The sequence below is a fragment of the Antechinus flavipes genome, chromosome 2 (assembly GCF_016432865.1).
Source record: "Antechinus flavipes isolate AdamAnt ecotype Samford, QLD, Australia chromosome 2, AdamAnt_v2, whole genome shotgun sequence".
In the NCBI taxonomy this organism is placed as follows: domain Eukaryota; kingdom Metazoa; phylum Chordata; class Mammalia; order Dasyuromorphia; family Dasyuridae; genus Antechinus; species Antechinus flavipes.
The window spans coordinates 552,905,815-552,924,331 of NC_067399.1; the positions used below are offsets into that span (position 1 = coordinate 552,905,815).

The window sequence follows — 18,517 nt, forward strand, 5'->3', positions numbered from 1 at the left end:
GCCTTGTGCAAATACTAAAAATGACACATTATTTATTTTGAGGTTAGGGACTGCTTCATTATCAAGACTTTTCATCTCTGGAACTACATACTGACCACATTTCAGTAAAATCTATTAAAATTTATATTCCCATTTGAAAACTAACATCATTCCATTTTAAAATGATGTACCAAATCCCAGACCAAATTTAAAGGGTCTCAATGACTTCAACAAATTTTATTAATACCAGCCAATTCCTTCAAAAATTATTATAGAACAAATAGAAATATAAGAAATGGAGAAGATTTTTGGGGGGGAAGAAATATTGAGATATTGACCTCAATTTTTCAGGTTTGGCTGTATACATTGATCAGTCTCATATAATTGCTTGCTCAGTTTGAGTAAACAAAACATGAAGAAGGGAGCAGATATGAGAAATATGCATGTGAATGACTTAAATAATTTGCTCAGGATAGGATATATCTAATTCTTCACATTTTTAAGAATGCTACTGATGAGTCCCCAAAAGGAGACTTAGCTGAGAACTGAAGTTTTCATTTTTTTTTCCAATTTCACTCTCTCTCACCTTATTCAAGATAGTATGAATAAAGTTCCAGATTGATACACTTTGAGATAGCAATTACATAAATATGAATAATGCTTTATCCTAATAGCCTTCTGAACCCTGGAGTCTTTTTTCATGCAAAATTCTATCACAAGCAATCATCTTTAATCGTTCTGGGAATAAGGTTATGATAAATGCTGATTCTTCTATAAGATTATGGTCAGCATTTTTTGGTTGGGTCTTAAGTTGATTTGCTATATCATAACTCTGTATAATATAACATCTTTTTTTTTAAAAGACTAATTTTATAAATTATTAAGTGCCATCTGAATTTGAAATATTTCTCTTTTTCTTTCTCTTTTAATAGCCTGGGAATGAGCCATGATGATGATCATTTGTCCTGTGCAGGGAGATCTCATATAATGTCTGGAGAATGGGTCAAAGGCAGGAACCCCAGTGACCTCTCATGGTCTTCCTGCAGCCGAGACGATCTTGAAAATTTCCTAAAGTAAGCCCTTCATGAGTCCCTTCATAAATAACACTGAAGATACAGAATGCTTCTAAAAACAAAGAAGTTGTACCCCAAAGATAATTTTAGCCAAATAGTAGGGAGAAGGAAAGAATGTGAGAATTGATTTCATGAAAAGCTGAAATATATTTCACTCTGAAGAGTTGTTTCATATTTTCATATCTGTGACAAAGGAAAATATTTTTGCAGACAACTAGACAGCCTATTTTATCAAATGTACATATATTCTCAGTGCTTAGCTTGTGAACATCATGATATTGTTTTGAAGAACTCTTATCCTGTTTTTTTAAAAAACATGCAAATCCAAAATTAGTAAAGTAACTCTGTGATGTCAATAAACAAAAGATAACCTCATTTCTATCCTAAAGATTTCATTGCTGCATTTAGTATTCATTTCAAAGGAATTGTGGTTGTAAATTATAGTGTTCTTAACTATCTCCTTTAAGTGGAACATGAGATATGAAGATTATTCTGATCCTCTATTCAAAAAGGAGACAAGACTATTTTCATTCTTGCTTTTCCTTTGAAGAATTTGCCATAGAAAAAAAACCATGACAACCTTTTTATGATGTAATGCATACATCCATGGTTCCCACATCGTGGTTCCCACAAACTTTCATTCTGGAACGAGTTCCAGAAATTTAGTGATTTCTGGTTTAGCCTTACTTAATAAGATAGATAACAGCATGTGCTATATGGTAGCACCTTCTTTGAATGACTCAGGTTCAAAATTGGACTTTATTCATACAATCTGGGATGTAGTTAAAATGCCTTTTTTCCTATAAGCACAGAAAGTCAAGCAAAGAAATGTTGCAAAGACCTAATAAACACATAACAAATTTAGTAGTTTAAGACCCCAGTTTTATGGTTTTTATCTCTATCCTTATTAATCTTGATGTTTCCTCTGTCAGTGTGTAAAGTTCTCATTTCCAGTCATAACAAAGCTTAAAAAGATGGTAAAAGTATATGATCAATGATGTTATTCTTAATGTGATATATTTTACTGATATGCAGCTATTAGGTAGATAGTTAAAAAGAATCATGAGGTGTTTCAAACTCATTTTTAAAATTCCATGTAAGGCTAGATGATGGTGAAATTATATGATGCTGTCACTTGCACCTTTAGTTATTTGTTCTATTTAATGACAGATTTAGCAATATAAGGATACTTTCAGAGAGAGAATATATGAGCATATTTGCATGCCTATACTTTTTTCCCTTGATGTATCTTAGGAAGTTTGTTTTTTTGCTTTCTCTTTGGTTTTAGGAATCATATTTTAAGAAGGTTTTCAGCCTCAAGTGGCTATGGTGATTTCTTTTTATAAAGTCCTATTTCATGTCACTAAAACTTTGTTTTGAATTCCTTGATGGAAATAGACAAAAATTTCACATGCTTTTTTGGAAAGTTTTCTTAATGTGTTTTGTTTTTACATTACAAAAATTAACAGATTAATTTTGTAATGTGGCTAACATATTAGCCTCACTTCATTAGAACTTTCTTGCAACAAAGGAAAACAGTCAATTAATACTTAATCTCATCTGAAAGTAATCTCATCTGAAAGTGCATGCAACTTTCCATGTCCATAGCACCACACTTCCCAGGGGTATATGGGTAAATATTTAACAAAAAAGTCTTTGGTTTAAAAAAAAAAGTGTGCACAAGACACTTTTAAGTTTAATCTACCTTATCAACTTTTTCTCCAACACTAATATATAGATAATTCATAGAACAATAAATCAGGCTAATATTAGTAGTGCTTGTTAATTTCCAAAGAGTAATAATCATGCTGAAAATTTAACAATTAGCTCTTAGGAACCAATATGAGCTGGCTCTAGCATACCTCTGTACCCTACCTCTCTATTTAAAAAATTAACAATTTTTTTTTCCTTCCAACACTATCTCTATCACATTGAAAGAGAAAAGGAAAACAAATTCCTTATAACAAATACACATAATCATGCAAAACAAATATCAGTGGCAAAATATATACATCTCCTCCTGCATCTTAAATCCATTATCCCTCAATTATCAATATCATGTTTCATTATCAGTCCTTTGGAATAAGGAATGATCACTGTATTAAATCATCATTTTAAAGCTTTCTAAGTTGTTTATTCTTGTAACATTGTTGTTGATTGTATAAATTATTCTAATTCTGCTCATTTCATTCTTCATTTACTTATATTTTAATCAGATAAAACCCATGAAGTATTTTGCTAATTATCCTACCTCGCTATTTCGCAATTGCAACAGAAAACATGCCCTATCTTAGTTTGCTTTTGGTACCACCAATTTTGTTTTGTTTTTTGTTTTTCTCATAATTATAACTTTTTATTGACAGAACTCATGCTTGGGTAATTTTTTACAACATTATCCCTTGCACTCACTTCTATTCCAACTTTTCCCCTCCCTCTTTCCACCCCCTCCCCAGATGGCAAGCAGTCCTATACATGTTAAATATGTCACAGTATATCCTAGATATAATATATGTGTGCAGAACCAAATAGTTCTCTTGTTGCACAGGAAGAATTACCACCAACTTTGTTAACAGAATTACCTCTGGGAATAGAATTAGCTGATAAGCCATTAAACATTCACTTTGTGTTGATTTTTTTTTCAGAGATCAAAAACACTCTTGCTCAAGATCAATCTTTGCTTGTATTTTATCCATAATAAGATCTTTATCTCTATTCTTAATAAGAAAAATTTAGAAAAGTAGTCTATTTCAAATGTTTTCTTTATTTAAAAAAAAAAGATATTTAGCTACCAGTGAAAAGGAAGTCAACTAAGACTGAATCAGGAAAAATTAAGTCAAGGGTAGTAATCTAGTTCTGGATTTAGGTCATTCCTACTCTGGTGAGTAAATATTATTGGATAAGATACACCATAGAAGCAATGAAAGGAATAGCAGAATAGTTAGATGCCACTAGCAGAGTGGCATGGGGAAATAGAATGACTCTAAAAAGATTATTGGCAGTAAGAAGAATAACCTGTGTTACAGTTGGAAGTAGTTTCACTCCTAGAACTGCTTTATCAAAAGAATTAGGGGAGAATACAAGAATTAATTATTCATCCATGTAAAATCTGTGTAGAGATTTATAGATTTTTATGAAGTGTGCTGTTAAAAAAAAAGCCAAATTTGAGGGGTTAGAGAAGAATTTGGAAACTAAATTATTTAAAAAGAGGTGGGAGGAGAATTGCGCAACATGGATGAGCATTTGTTTTCCACAGTTATGAAAATTAAATTGGAGAAAAGAAACTTAAATTAGAAAACTGAAACCCACCCACAAGGATATCAAAGAATAATCAAGGGTGGAGTTTATCTTCTCCCAAAGGAATGTAAACTCCTTGGGTTAGGGACTGACTTGTAATAAGGGCTGGTGCCTGAAATTTGAAAAGAATCTTTTGCCCTTATTCCTCCACTGTTATATTCCCTTTTTTAGAATGTAAGGTCCTTGGGAGATAGGACTGGCTATGTAATGAGGATGGTGATCCTGTAGTTATTAACATCCAATGAATGGGGAGTAAGGGGAGGGACTTGTGCTTCTGGAAAGAAAATGAAATGCTGCCTTTGGAATTTCAGAGGTGTGTCTACTCACCTAGGCACTCTTCTTGTAAGATTATAAAATAAATCTTTCCTGCATTCAAAAAAAAAGAAAAGAAAAGAAAGAAAGAAAGGGAGAAAGAAAGGGAGAGAGAAAGAAAGGGAGAGAGAAAGAAAGGGAGAGTGAAAGAAAGAAAGGGAGAGAGAAAGAAAGGGAGAGTGAAAGAAAGAAAGGGAGAGAGAAAGAAAGGGAGAGTGAAAGAAAGAAAGGGAGAGAGAAAGAAAGGGAGAGCGAAAGAAAGAGAGAGAGAAAGAAAGGGAGAGAGAAAGAAAGAAAGGGAGAGAAAAAGAAAGAGAGAGAGAGAAGGAAGGAGGAAAGGGAGAGAAGGAAGGAGGGAAGGGAGAGAGAAGGAAAGAGAGAGAGAGAAGGAAGGAGGGAAGGGAGAGAGAAGGAAAGAGAGAGAGAGAAGGAAGGAGGGAAGGGAGAGAGAAGGAAAGAGAGAGAGAAGGAAGAAGGGAAGGGAGAGAGAAAGAAAGAGAGAGAGAAGGAAGGAGGGAAGGGAGAGAGAAGGAAAGAGAGAGAGAGAAGGAAGGAGGGAAGGGAGAGAGAAAGAAAGAAAGAGAGAGAAGGAAGGGAGGGAAGGGAGGGAGGGAGGGAAGGAAAGAGGAAGGGAGAGAGGGAGGGAGAGAGAGAGAGAGAGAGAGAGAGAGAGAGAGAGAGCAAGCTATTTGCCAGATTCTCAGATTTTCTTCCTAGTCACTAAGATTCCATGGATTTCACAGGGAAAGATGGACTTTTTTACAGTATAGGAAAGAAATAGAACTAAATGAGCCAGATTAGTGAAAAGAATGTATCCCTGTGTTTGGACCCCTTTGGGAGAAATAATTTGGAAATGCATTTTTTCTCAATTTCAAAGGAAATAATAAGGAGAAAAAAAGACCATAAAAATATGTACCTATACAATATAGTCATACATATTTTTACAAAATACATATAATTTATTTTTTACAAACATACCTATCTTTGGGTTAATTCTTTAATATTCCAGGTCAAAAGTCAGTATGTGTTTGCTGGTAACAGATCCCAGAAGTCAGTATGCTGTTCGACTTCCTCACAAACTCCCTGGCATGCACTACAGTGCTGAGGAACAGTGCCAGATCCTCTTTGGAACCAATGCAACTTTCTGTAAGAACATGGAGGTAAGTGCTACCCTGGAGACACAACCTGAATGAAAAGCTCATAAAGGAATAAAAAAATAAATCCATAGGACAATTGGTTCTATTTTAGCTCACAGATCATCTAATTAATATTCAAGCTTATGTGCACATTCAGTACACCACCACTACATTGCAGGGGGTGGGGAAAGGCTTTGCAAATTTATTGCTCTCTAAAAGAAATGCCTAAATTTAATGCTAAAATTTAATCAATAAATCAATCAAGAAACATTTACTAAGTGCCTACTATGTGCTGAGCACTATACTAAGCACTAAGGATACAAAAGGAGGCAAAAAACAGTTTCTGCTTTCAAGGAATTTAAAATATGATGAGATAGGTGACTGGGAAAATTAATATTTAAGGTGTCTTCTTTAGCTCTCAAATGAGATTTCTGCATCTTATTCCCTTCATGATATATGTTATTAAATACTTCTAAGTTACAGTTATTCAAGCTCTTAGCAAAAAGCCTAATGGACTCTTCATAGCATGGAATAATTTGGCAAAGTAACATATTATTATAAGCAAATTAAAGAGCAGACCTAAAAGGGTCATTTGACATTCTGATGGCTATTCAGAATACCAAATAAAGAAGATAAACTTGGGACCTGAGTGGACTATTGATTGTTTATCAAATAGGAATTATCCAGTCTACTAATGAAGCTCAAAATGCAATCCTCATACTTTTTTGCTTTTTCTACTGTAAAAAAACAAACAAAAACAAACTGTCACTTTTATGTTTTATAGCTTTAAAAGTACTGCATGTACTTTTAAAAGTTAACCCACTTAACTATTAAAACACTCCTAATGAAATAGGCAGAGCAAGTATTATTATTTACATTTATAAACAAGAAATGAGTTTCAGAAGAATCAAGTGATTGCCAACATCACAGAGGTTCATGTATACCCATTTGCCTGGCCTTTCGCTTACCTTTCCTTCTCATTCTATATTGAACCAAATCAGCCCCTTCTCAGTGACATAGAGAGCTATTGTAAGATCATTGTCCACATCTTTTTTTTTTTTTGATAAGCCCTATAATTTCATTAGTGTAGGCAATGATGCTAAGGACTCTTCCTCTACCAAAGTATTTCAGAAATTTCTCTTCAGCTTTCTTAGCAAGCGTGTATACAAAAGGCCCACAGCTGCTATGTGTCGGTGACAGAACTTCAGTCCAGGCCTTCCTGTCTCTGAGGCTGTCTCTGTCTACTAAATTATCCTCTCTTCTATATTGCTAGAAAACGATAATCTTTGTTTTGTCTAAGCTATATAGTCACATAATGGATATCCTTTTCACTGAATGGGTTTTATGTGGAGGCAGAACAGGTGATCAACATTATAATGTAATTTGAAGGAGAATAAAAGAGCTCTTTGTCCAAAAACATTTTCTCGTTTGCCTTTCTGGGTGTCTAGAATTCCTAATTCTCATTTCTTTTGGATGTGGCCCTGAAGATCCATGTAGAAACTAAAATTAACATTTAACATTTTATTATTGCATATTATCAAGGGATTGCTCTCTCAGATTACACTTAGATTGGCAGGTAGGTCCCCAGAGTCCAGATCATACTTCCCTCCTCAAAGTTCTTAGGGGTTAAGCTTAAGTGGTTGTGGGTAGTTTCCTGAATGCTGTCACTTATAAACCCCCACAGGTGTAATCCCATTTTGATTATTAAATTGATATCAATTAGTCAGCCTGATATAATTAGCTCTTAGAAAGGGATATAAAGGAATAATTGGTATGCATCTCCAAAGGGGGAAATATTTTCCTACAAGTCTAGGAAAATGAACTCAAACTTAGCCATGTAGCAAAGGGGTAACAGTTTCAGGTTGGTTAAAGTCCTTTTCTTTACCTTGTGGAGCCCTTTTGAATTTCCCCTGGTAGAGCTTTCTGCTGGGTTCCTTGTGGAGTCTTTCCTCAGAGTATATCTAGTTCTTTCTCAGTTTCTAATGCAGATGCTGTTATCCACAGTGACTCTTTTGGAAAGTCCAAAAATCTCTCAAAGTTCACAAAATCATTTTATGGTCAATGCTAGTGGGGAGGAGAGTGAATTTTTCCTTCCTTTCCTAAGCAATTACTTTTCAAGTACTAGGCTAGAAGTCTTCCATTACAAGGCCAGGTCACAACTGGAACATCCAGTTCTCTATTAACGTACTCTTTTTTTTTTAATTAAAGAGCTATTTCACCCTTATAAATTTCTCACTGCCTTGTCTTTTTTAATGTTAAATGCAATATATGTATACATATTTATACAGTTATCTTGCTGCACAAGAAAGATCGAATTTATAAATAAGGTAAAAATACCCTGAGAAGGAAAACAAAAATGCAAACAGACAAGAACAGAAGGAGTGGAAATGCTATGCTATGGTCCACACTAATTTCCCATAGTTCTTTTGCTGGGTGTAGCTGGTTCTCTTCATTTCTGAACAATTGGAACTGATTTGGTTCATCTCATTGTTGAAGAGAGCTGCATTTATCAGAATTGATCCTCATATAGTATTGTTGTTGAAGTGTATAATGATCTTTTGGTCCTGTTTATTTCACTCAGCATCAGTTCATATAAGTCTCTCCAGGCCTTTCTGAAATCATCCTGTTGGTCATTTCTTACAGAACAGTAATATTCCATAACATTCATATATCACAATTTACTCAGTCATTCTCCAATTGATGGGCATCCATTCAATTTCCAGTTTCTTGCCCCTACAAAAAGGGCTGCCACAAACATTTTGGCACCTACAGGCAGGTCCTTTTCCCTTCTTTAAGATCTCTTTGGAATATAAGCCCAGTAGTAACACTGCTGGATCAAAGGGTATGCACAGTTTGATATGCACAGTTTGATAACTTTTTCAGCATAGTTCCAAATTGATCTCCAGAATGGTTGGATGCATTCACAATTCCACCAACAATGTATCAGTGTCCCAGTTTTCCCACATGTCCTCCAACATTCATCATTATCTTTTCCTGTCATCTTAGCCAATGTGACAAGTGTGTAGTGGTATCTCAGAGTTGTCTTAATTTGCATTTCTCTGATTAATAATGATTTGGAGCATGTTTTCATATCTGCTTTGTTTTTTTTTTTTTTATATCTCATCCTCCTATCCCAGAGGAAAAGAGAGCTCTCCTCTCTTCCAAATCGAATCCATCTACAAATATGTACCCTGAATCTCCCCCACATTTTCTTCCTTTTTATCTACTTTTTTTCTACTCTTTTTCTTTTTACTATTATTTCCTTTTACCCATCAAAAATGTTCAAAAAACAAAAAACTTCTTTTAACCCAGTTATTATTGTAAGCTATCTTTCTCTTTGCCTTCCTTTTGTACTGCAACTTTTTACCTTTATTTCATTAACACCACCCATTCAATCTTCAGCCTACTGTAATATGACATTTCTTTCCTACCACTTTCCTGAAGCTGTTCTGTCATTACTCACTTTCTTATAACTACTTGTAGTAATTTTATATTTCTCTGTGTTTTCTTTTGACTCTTAATATTTCTTTATTGTATTAAAAAGTTAGTTTTTTTGTCTTTACTCATTTTTTCAATCTCTCTGTTGCTTATTTTTCTAAAAAATTTTTTGAGGATTTCTTTTCCTTTTGTTTGTTATTGTTTGTTCTTGAACTTTTTGGCCCATTTCTTGCCATTCTGAAGTGAGGAAGGGGATATAACCCCTTAGTCATATTGCCAAAACTTGTTTTATGATTTTTCAAAGCACTCTGACAAGTGTTCATCAAAGCTCATTTCCCAATGTTTCTTATTACTAAATTGAATGACTTTTTAAACAAAGTTTTCATCTTCCTTGAGTTTTCTGCAGCATTTAAAGTTCAGGCAGCACACGATATAGTGGGGAAAGACATTCATTTTAGAGTTGATACCAAAGTTTCAGTCTTTTTTCTTCTACTTCTAATGCCTTTTGGAAAGTCAGTTTTTTTTTTTCCATCTTAAAAATTGAAGTAATAATACTTGTACTACAGTACAAAAAAACTCTGCAGACAGTTGGGTGACTCTGTGGATAGAGTACTGCCCCTAGAGTCATGAAGCCCTGCATTCAAATTTAGCTTCAGATACTTACCTGCTGTGTGGCTTCCCACTTTGCTAATCAGAAGACTAAGTGCCTAACAAGGCATTTAATAATTGCTTATTGATTGATTAAGCCTGGGCAAGTTACTTAACTCCTGACTGCCTCAGTTTCCTCAATTGTGAAAGGAGAATTATAGCAACTACCTCACAGAGTTATTGTAAGGTCAAATGAGATAACATTTGTAGAGCATGTAAGTATATTGTAGGCATTTAATAAATGCTTATTTCCTCCCTTCTTCCCTAACTGCTTCATAGATCTTTTGTGAGAGAAATAGTCTATAATCTTAAAGTAGTAATAAAAAAAAAAAAGCAAATTATTCTTATTGACAATTCTTCTTTCTCATGACTCTTTCTCTTGTTTTCTATGATAGTACCTGTGATAACTATGATACATATCTTGTATGATATGTACAATTTTCCTTTTAGCCTTTAATTCTTTTTGTCTTGTATTTGTTGGTTTCACATCTTCTCACCTTTAAACATAGGTAGTCTCTATAGTGCAATCTTTGTCTTCTCTTTTGTCACTCTTTAATCTTCCTTTGAATATCTGATACACTCCCATGACTTCCTTATTTACCTCTTAGCAGATAATTCTCTCTAATTCCACCCATAACCTTTTCTTTGAAGTCAGGTCTAGTATTCCCATCTGTTGCATGCTTAAATGGTGTATCCATACCCCAAATTCAATGTGTCTGAAATTGAACTTGTCAGCTTTGCCATAAAACTTGACTTTTCCTTTAACACACTTGTTTCTGTTTGTGCCACCTCTATGACTCTTTATGTTCTTACTTTTTATTATTTAATTATTATAATTATAATATGTGCCATATATTATTATAATAAAATATTAACATTAAATGATATTACATATTAAGAACTAATATGGTCTTAGAGCTTTAAATGTATGATCCCATGACTATTTCTAGTTATCTGGCTATGAAACCTCAGAATATCTTTTGAATATTTTCTCTTTCCTCCCTATCCTGTTCTGTCAATGCTGCTATCCCCATATATATCTTCCATCTATTCTCTCTTCTACTCCTATTCGAACTGTCTTAGTTCAGGATCAAATTTCACTTTGCCTAAACCAACAGCTTTACTGTTTTTCCTGATTCTAATCTTTTCCCTCAAACTACTGGCCAATTATGCTTCCTAAGAAACCACTTTGATCATATCATTACTACCTGATTCTTAATAAATATCTAACAAAAACCCCAGGAAATAAATTTGAGATTTAAGCAAAGAATAAGTCCTGAGTAAGCTGAATGGTTTCCAAAGTGGATTTTAAAAAATAATCAAAATCAATAGATTTGCCAAATCACAAGGACCTTTAAGTGTCTCTTCATTCCCCACCAAATAAAGCAAAAATGTCTATAAGTATAAGGTCCCTAAAATCTTATTCTAATCTATCTTTTCAGCTTTATTTCTTACTATTCCTTTTTACAAACTTTGTTTAGGTAAACTGGACTTTGAATGTTTTTGTTCTCTCATCTCAGTTCTTTGTCTCATGCTTTTCTCTATCATTGGAAAAGATTCTACCCTCTCTCATATATGTTTGTTGATGTTCCTCCCTTCTTTCCAAGCCCAATCCAGATATCACTATGTGGGTTACTATAAGGGACTAAAGCAGCTAATTGTAGGAAAAAAGCTAAAAAAAGAAACATCATTGAAAAGAAATTTTGCCTACTTCCCAAATTTGCCTAGATGAGATGTCTATGCATGTTAAGCTAGTAGAATGAGTCTCCCAAATACTTCATGGCCTAAGATAAGAGACAGGAGCTGAGTGAGGGGAGCTACTCACAATGTAATCCCAATGATTCTCTCCTCAAGAAGCTGGTTGGGTTAGCATAGATTGGACAGATGAAGAAGCATAATCATCTTGAATGAAACTAGGACAGAGAGGTGAGAAGAAGAAAAGGTTAGATGGTATATTTCTCTCTTCTATTAGTAGTAGAGGCCAATAGAAAATCATTTCAATCTATTTAGCACCTTTCTTCCAAGGAGCTCAAAATACTGTGTGTATATTGAAAAAGATTCTTCCATTTTGTAAGTTGCTATGGAAGTCAAAGGGAGGAACATTTATTCATGTAGGTCACCAGGAAAAACAAAACATTTTTTCCTACTTACGCTTTCCTTGAGAGTTTCACAGGTAATAAAATGAATGAAATCAGCATTTTCTTCTCTGGGCCCAGCATGAATTATTACTTGCTCAGAGAAGTGAGGGAGTCCTTATTTGCAAGACTGAGTTAAATTACTTACATTTGATGTTATAACAACTTTGTCCCTGGTTCAGTGGTGAACATAAGAACAGAGGTTAGATTGCTTCATTATGAGACCAGTTATCTTTCCATTAAGAAATTTCAAAAGAGTTAATGTATGAGAAGGCAAGGGAAGAAAGAAGAAAAAGAAGAAGAAAATTTTCACATTAATGACCTCAAAATTGTCCCACTAATTTTAAGGGGGGAAAAGGTAAACCATATTTTGATTATTTCTGAATATTTGAATATGAATTTCTACAAGAATAAACTAATTTACATGAAACACAAATACTTAGTGTTTCATTTCCCAAATTATACTGTTTCATTGACACTATTTGTGTTCATTTTTGTGGCTTTACATTTCTGAATTTGGTTAACCTTCATTATTTGTGTTGTACTTATCACCACTAGAATAAGCGAACTTTAGACCCTATTCAACTGAGGACTTTTTATTCTGTCATGTGTAAAACTCAGGCAAGCAAAACTCCTGAAGAGTTATAGATCTGAAATATAACGATTTTCACTAAAGTGGTCCTGAAATCAAATCAAGTAACTCATATGTATTCAACATTATCATGCCAACTTGTTAAATTCCCTTGGACACTAGAGAAGATTGGTGATTTTTTTCAGTACTATCAAATATATATTCCCCAAGGGCATCCTGAGAGGTTCCAGAATAAACCCAAATTCATTGATTTGAACCAATTGTACCCTGTATACCAAGTACTATCAATAGATTTCATGTAAGTTCTATAAGGACTCTTGAAAACTAAGAATAGATGAACTTGTGATTAATTGGCTGTGAACTCAGATATTTTGGTACTCTCAGGATTCAATTCCATTTTTTGAAATGCTTAATATAATAATAAAAAATAAAGAGCAAGTGTTACATGGGAATAATACATTCAATGTGTTATATTATGTATCTAAAAACAAGGCAAATTTGTCTTGATTTTATGTACTAGTTCTCTACAACAGATTCCTAGTTATATAATTATTTCATAGTACAATATGAATTCTCAACAAAATTCTCAAAAATGTTTTAATTCAATAATTAAAAAAAACATTGTTTATGTAGATATTGTATAAACTTTTGTTAAAGGGAAGAAAGAAGTTGAGTGTCAAAATCCTGAAATGTTAAGAATCATTGATCTTGGGGCCATGAAGTCCCTTTGTCAAAACTCAAATACAGGCATTCTAATCTACTTCAAAGTTACTCAGATGTTTAGGCTAAATCAAAAACTGTTTTGATGAAGTCTTCAATTGATAAATCTCAACTTTTGGTTTTGTGGCAAACCAGATTTCTGATCCTACATGATAATCATTTAAGTCTATTTTGGAATATAACTTAAATATTATTGAAGAAATTGCTTTTTGGTGATTTTTTTTCTTTTTTCCTTAAAAATTTCTGGAACTTTAAACCTATTATAAAAAAGAAAATAATAATAAATTATAATAGGGTTTCAAAACTGCCAAAGGAATAAAACTGTTGAACACATGCTGATGCTGGGAATCTACTATAACTTTAACATTTTCTGTTTTATTTATTTTGGATTTGGAAACCTGTTAATAGAGAACATGAAAACAATGAGAAAAGAATCTGGGTAGATTGTATTTTCAGGATCCATTAGTGCAACTATAGACCACCATGACTACAGTAGAGGTAATATTGTTATTTTATTCATTTTTTAGAGTGAGGAAAGGAGATTAAAGCCTTAAAAAGAAATCTAGATAAAATATAGTTTCTAATCATTACTATTCTTCCATTGGCTTCCAAATTGGATCTTAGCTTTTAGGGCTGATATAAGTCTTTGAGATGATCTTGTCCAATTTAAAAAGAAGACACCTGAAGCTCAAGAAATAAAGGTATTTGCCCCACCCCTCCCAATGACTTGCAACTCATCTAGATAATAAATGGTAGAGCCAGAATTCAGATCTAAGTCCTCCTATTTCAAATCCAGTCAACATTCTTTCCACTACACCATTCTCACATCTTTTATTAGGTAGGATAAGGAAGTGGCATTTCTGTATCTGCCACCCACAGTAGGAAATGACAACTTGCTATGAGTGTTTCTGATGCTAATGTATAATATCCAGAAATCTTTCTGAGTTGGTCTTAAATTTGTGGGCATTCTTTTGGCATAAGGGATTAGTGAATGACTTTTCAAAGTCCAATCCTAAATAAAAGCTATTTCTTCATTTAAGTATTTGGAAAACAGTTTTGGAAAATTTTTCTGTGATCTTTGAGAAGAGAAATGAGACAGCTTGCTGCTAGGTTAAACTATTTTCATGGCACTAACTGTACTATGTATAAAAATTAACACCAAACAGCTTTAATTTTTATAGCACTTTAGCTTCTCCCCATTGTATCTCTCTCATCTCATCTGCAGAATGCTTGTATTGTAAGTCTCTAAGCTGTCTAAAAAATATGAACCAAAAAAAAAAATTGGCATATGTAGCTGGTATCACTTCCAGAAGTTATTGGCAAATATAGCTGTCTCTTCTTTTAGCCAATGGTAATGTGGTATTTTTAATTCAATAAAGCATTACCCTCCCTCCCCCCCAAAAAAAAGCCCAAATATAAAAGTAAAAAACATCAGACAGTAAATATTTGTTAGAAAAAGGAAATACACTTTAGGAAAATAATCCTACTCAATCTTTTTTTTATTATTATTACATCTTCTTCCTGTTTTCATGCTTTAAAAAAATAACAAAGCTACTTTGAAACATTTCTCTGGAATTAATTAAATCTAGTAATTATGTCAGATGAATTAAAGGTTCACAAATCATTAAGTGTGTATGCTCTCATGATTGTCTGACCATGATGTTACTAATGAAGAAGGATGTATAAGGGGTGTTTTGAGTGTCTAAGATACTTTGTCAATTTCTTTTTATTGTGGTTAACAGAGGGCTTAGAGTCTTTCAGTTAAAAAGCAACATAGTATCAATGTATAAATCAATGCCATCTAACCTAATTATGGCTTTTCTCAGTCTTTTTATTTCAATATAAGGAATCCCACATAGAAAAGAAAAGAGTGGCTAGAAATGGTATTGTTCAGCTTTACTAGTTGATTGAAGTCTGACTTCTTCAAGATTGTGAAAGGAAGATTTAGACTGTTTTTCTTTTTTTAGTTTTGTTTTGAAAAAAATAAAACTCAATTCCTGAAGCAGGAATACAGTTATTTTAAGCAACCTAGAATATAGGACTAAGGAAAAGTTATCTTCTGAACTCTCATCTATTTTATTATTGCCTTAAACATGTGGTATTTCATTAAAAAAAAATTGGTAACTGGAGGTAAAGACTATAAACATATATTGGAGTTCTGTTCCCATTTCTCCTTTTCATGTTCTTTTATTTAATATGACCTTTATTTTTCATTCACCATCACCCAAAGCACTCTCAGGATTTACGATTTTCCAGGTGTCTCTTTCAAGGAAAAGAAAAAAAGTTTCGATGAATTAGCCTATGTATACCTTCTTCAACTTTTCTTAATTCTAATCATTGCCATTCTGTCATTCATAAGCCTCTCTGTCTTACCCTGATTTCATTGAGATTTACATTAGTTATAATCAGGATCATTCTTTAGATCTAGCCAGGACAATTTATTTATTTATTTATTTATTTTTTGCTTTCAAGTTAAATTGCCCCCTTTTTTCTAACAGGCAAGAAAAGAAAAGGAAAAGGGGGAAAAAAAAGACCTAGGTAAATTTGGCAAGACTTGAGGGAACTAGATTCAACCTGAAATTACACACAATCTCTTTCAGACAGTGTTGTACAGTAGTAGACTCACACTGATGCCAGTTTTGAGAGCTGTCTTGACTCTCTCATATTCAGCTTCTTTCCAAGCATCTGTATCCTCTCCTGACGTTGTTGTATTTTGGCAGCCGATCATCCCAATTTTCCAAAAGTGTTTGAAACTTTATGGCAGACTCCATCCACAGAGCCATCTATGTTTTTTGCAAGCTGACCTCTTTTGCATCCATGACCTCTTGACTCTCTTTCCTGAGCAAAATGCCTGGACCCCTCTACTCTCACAGCACACTGCGTGTGAAGGCAGGGTCTCTGTATCAGTGACATGAATGCAGAGAGCTCCAGCAGATCGTGCAGAGCACCAAGTTTGCTTTTTAAGTTGGCACGTCTGCTGAAGGGAAGGCTTTCAAATTGGAGTTGTATTTGTGGAAAACTTGGATTAGTATCTTTTTCATCCATTTCTTGGCTTTTATTTTTAATCTGCTTTTTGGCTTGTTGATCAGCAACACATTTTTGAGGGTTTTTACATAACCATTATCTTTCATTATTGTTTTGAATCAAAACTCTAATCCAAATACACTGACATTAAGTAGATGCATAATATAGAGACTAGCATGCTCCCACATAATAATGACTTCTGTACAAAACTCAAGAAAAATAGTAAAAATAAACTTTTTATTCAATTACCATCAAGTACTAAATAAAAGTTAAAAAACCTTGAATTTATATATAACAGAGTTCTTTTTTGAGCTCAGAACTCTAGTGAAGTGAGTACAATGCAGATTTATAAGTCATTCAATAACTACAATCAGATACAACTGAAAAAACAGTTAAAGAAAATCAGAGAAAAAGGGAGTACATAGAGGCTTTCTCTGAGTCCTACTAAACTCAACCATTAAGAGAAATATTATTAGTTCCATTTTCTCTAATTACCATTTTGTTATCCCTTTACTTCCTCATTAGCCTGATCTTAGATGGTATTTAAACTTATCCTAGATAAAAAACCTTTCAAGTTACAGATTCAATAAATATTTGTTGGGCACTACTGTGTAAAATACAGGCAATATGGCATTGTGAATTAAGCTGGACTTACAGCTAAACATCCTGGGCTCAAATCCTTCCTCTAACACTTGCTATGGAGTAGGTCGTTTAACCTCTATAAGGTTTAGGCAGTTCCCTCAGACTTATCTATGAAATCACTGACATGTTGGAATCTGTGTCAGTGGAGGCAGAATGACTGATTGAGGGAAATTCCCATACCAGTAGGTCTCTACACTGATGAAATCACAGATCATTCAAGTAGAGTGCGATGAAATTACATATCCCTTAGGCACATTTATTATCCAGTCATTTCAATCATGTCTGACTCTTTGTGACTCCATTTAGTGTTTTCTTGGCAAAGATAGTGGAGTACTTTGCCATTTCTTTTCCTAGCCAGAGAAGGTACTGGGCTCTGAGCAAAGCAGAATTGAATTAGCTCAGAAGAAATTTGAGATGCGTGAAGTTGCCACCCCAAATGTTCTTAGGGACTATCTGTGTCCAACCTATGGCAGAGTACTCCAAGCTTGTATTGGTGTAATCAGCTACAGTCAGACAAATTGTGACTTGACTCTAATATAGGGATATCGTATTGATCCTCTTTGAGAATGAAGGACAGCAACTAACCTTCCCCACCTAATTTTGCAAAGCAGGAAACTGAGGCAAACAAGTTTAAGTGATTGTCTAAACTCCTATAGCTAGTTAGTGTCTGAGAATGGATTTAAACTCAGATTTTTCTAACTCTAGACCTTTGCACTCTATTCACTGCACCACCTAGCTACCCACTGGGCATTTGTACTATCCAATGAAGACAAAATATGAGACACATAAATTCACTATAAGTTAGGTGGTAGTAGAAGATGGAGATAGTTTGAGCAATTTAAGAAAGAAACATTGCTCCAGGGGCTGTAGGACCTGGGCATCCATGAGTGAGATTTCGTAAGTGTCTAGGCACTTTGGCACAAAAGTTGCCTCTTTTTAAAAACTGTTTTTCAGTTTTAATCAGGCAAAACACTGTGATGGTGTTTTATAAATGGATTAGCTGACAGATAACTAATTTCCCCAAGAAGTATAGCAATTTCCATCCTCTGAAGCATAATGGAAGTTGATCTTGGAGTCATCAAGTTCAATGAAGAAGGCCTGCAGCGGCATAATGATGACCACCATAAGCTGTGATTGAGAGGTACTAGAGGGAACAGAAAGCAACAGAGAGGAGAAAATACCAGTTTCTACCCTTGTTGATATCCTACAAATACTATAGTACTTGTCAGGGAAAACAGAGGTACTTGGGGGAAATCCAGAAACAAAAGTTCTCAAATTCTACCTGTTTGGGGACAATGAACCTGAGAAGTCTTAAAAGTGTACTCAGGTTTTCATGTTATGAAGATACCTCCGACATAAGGTTCTGTTAGAAATCTCTCTCCCTCTCCTCTCTCTCTCTCTCTCTCTCTCTCTCTCTCTCTCTCTCCTTCCTTTCCTCCCTCCCTCCCTCTCTTTCCCTCTCTTTCTCTCTCCTTCTCTTCCTCTCTTCCTCTCTCCCTCTCCCTCTCCCTTCTTCCTTTCCCT

The 18,517-nt window shown here is 34.1% G+C and overlaps 1 protein-coding gene across 1 annotated transcript in view; it reads left to right on the forward strand.

Moving 5' to 3' along the window:
• ADAMTS17 (ADAM metallopeptidase with thrombospondin type 1 motif 17) overlaps positions 1-18,517 on the forward strand; it is a 507,844-nt gene that overhangs the window by 262,602 nt on the left and 226,725 nt on the right. Inside the window, exons 9-10 of the mRNA XM_051980996.1 lie at positions 912-1,052; positions 5,668-5,818. Of these exons, the coding sequence (XP_051836956.1) occupies positions 912-1,052; positions 5,668-5,818 (292 nt within the window). The remainder of the gene's footprint in view (positions 1-911; positions 1,053-5,667; positions 5,819-18,517) is intronic.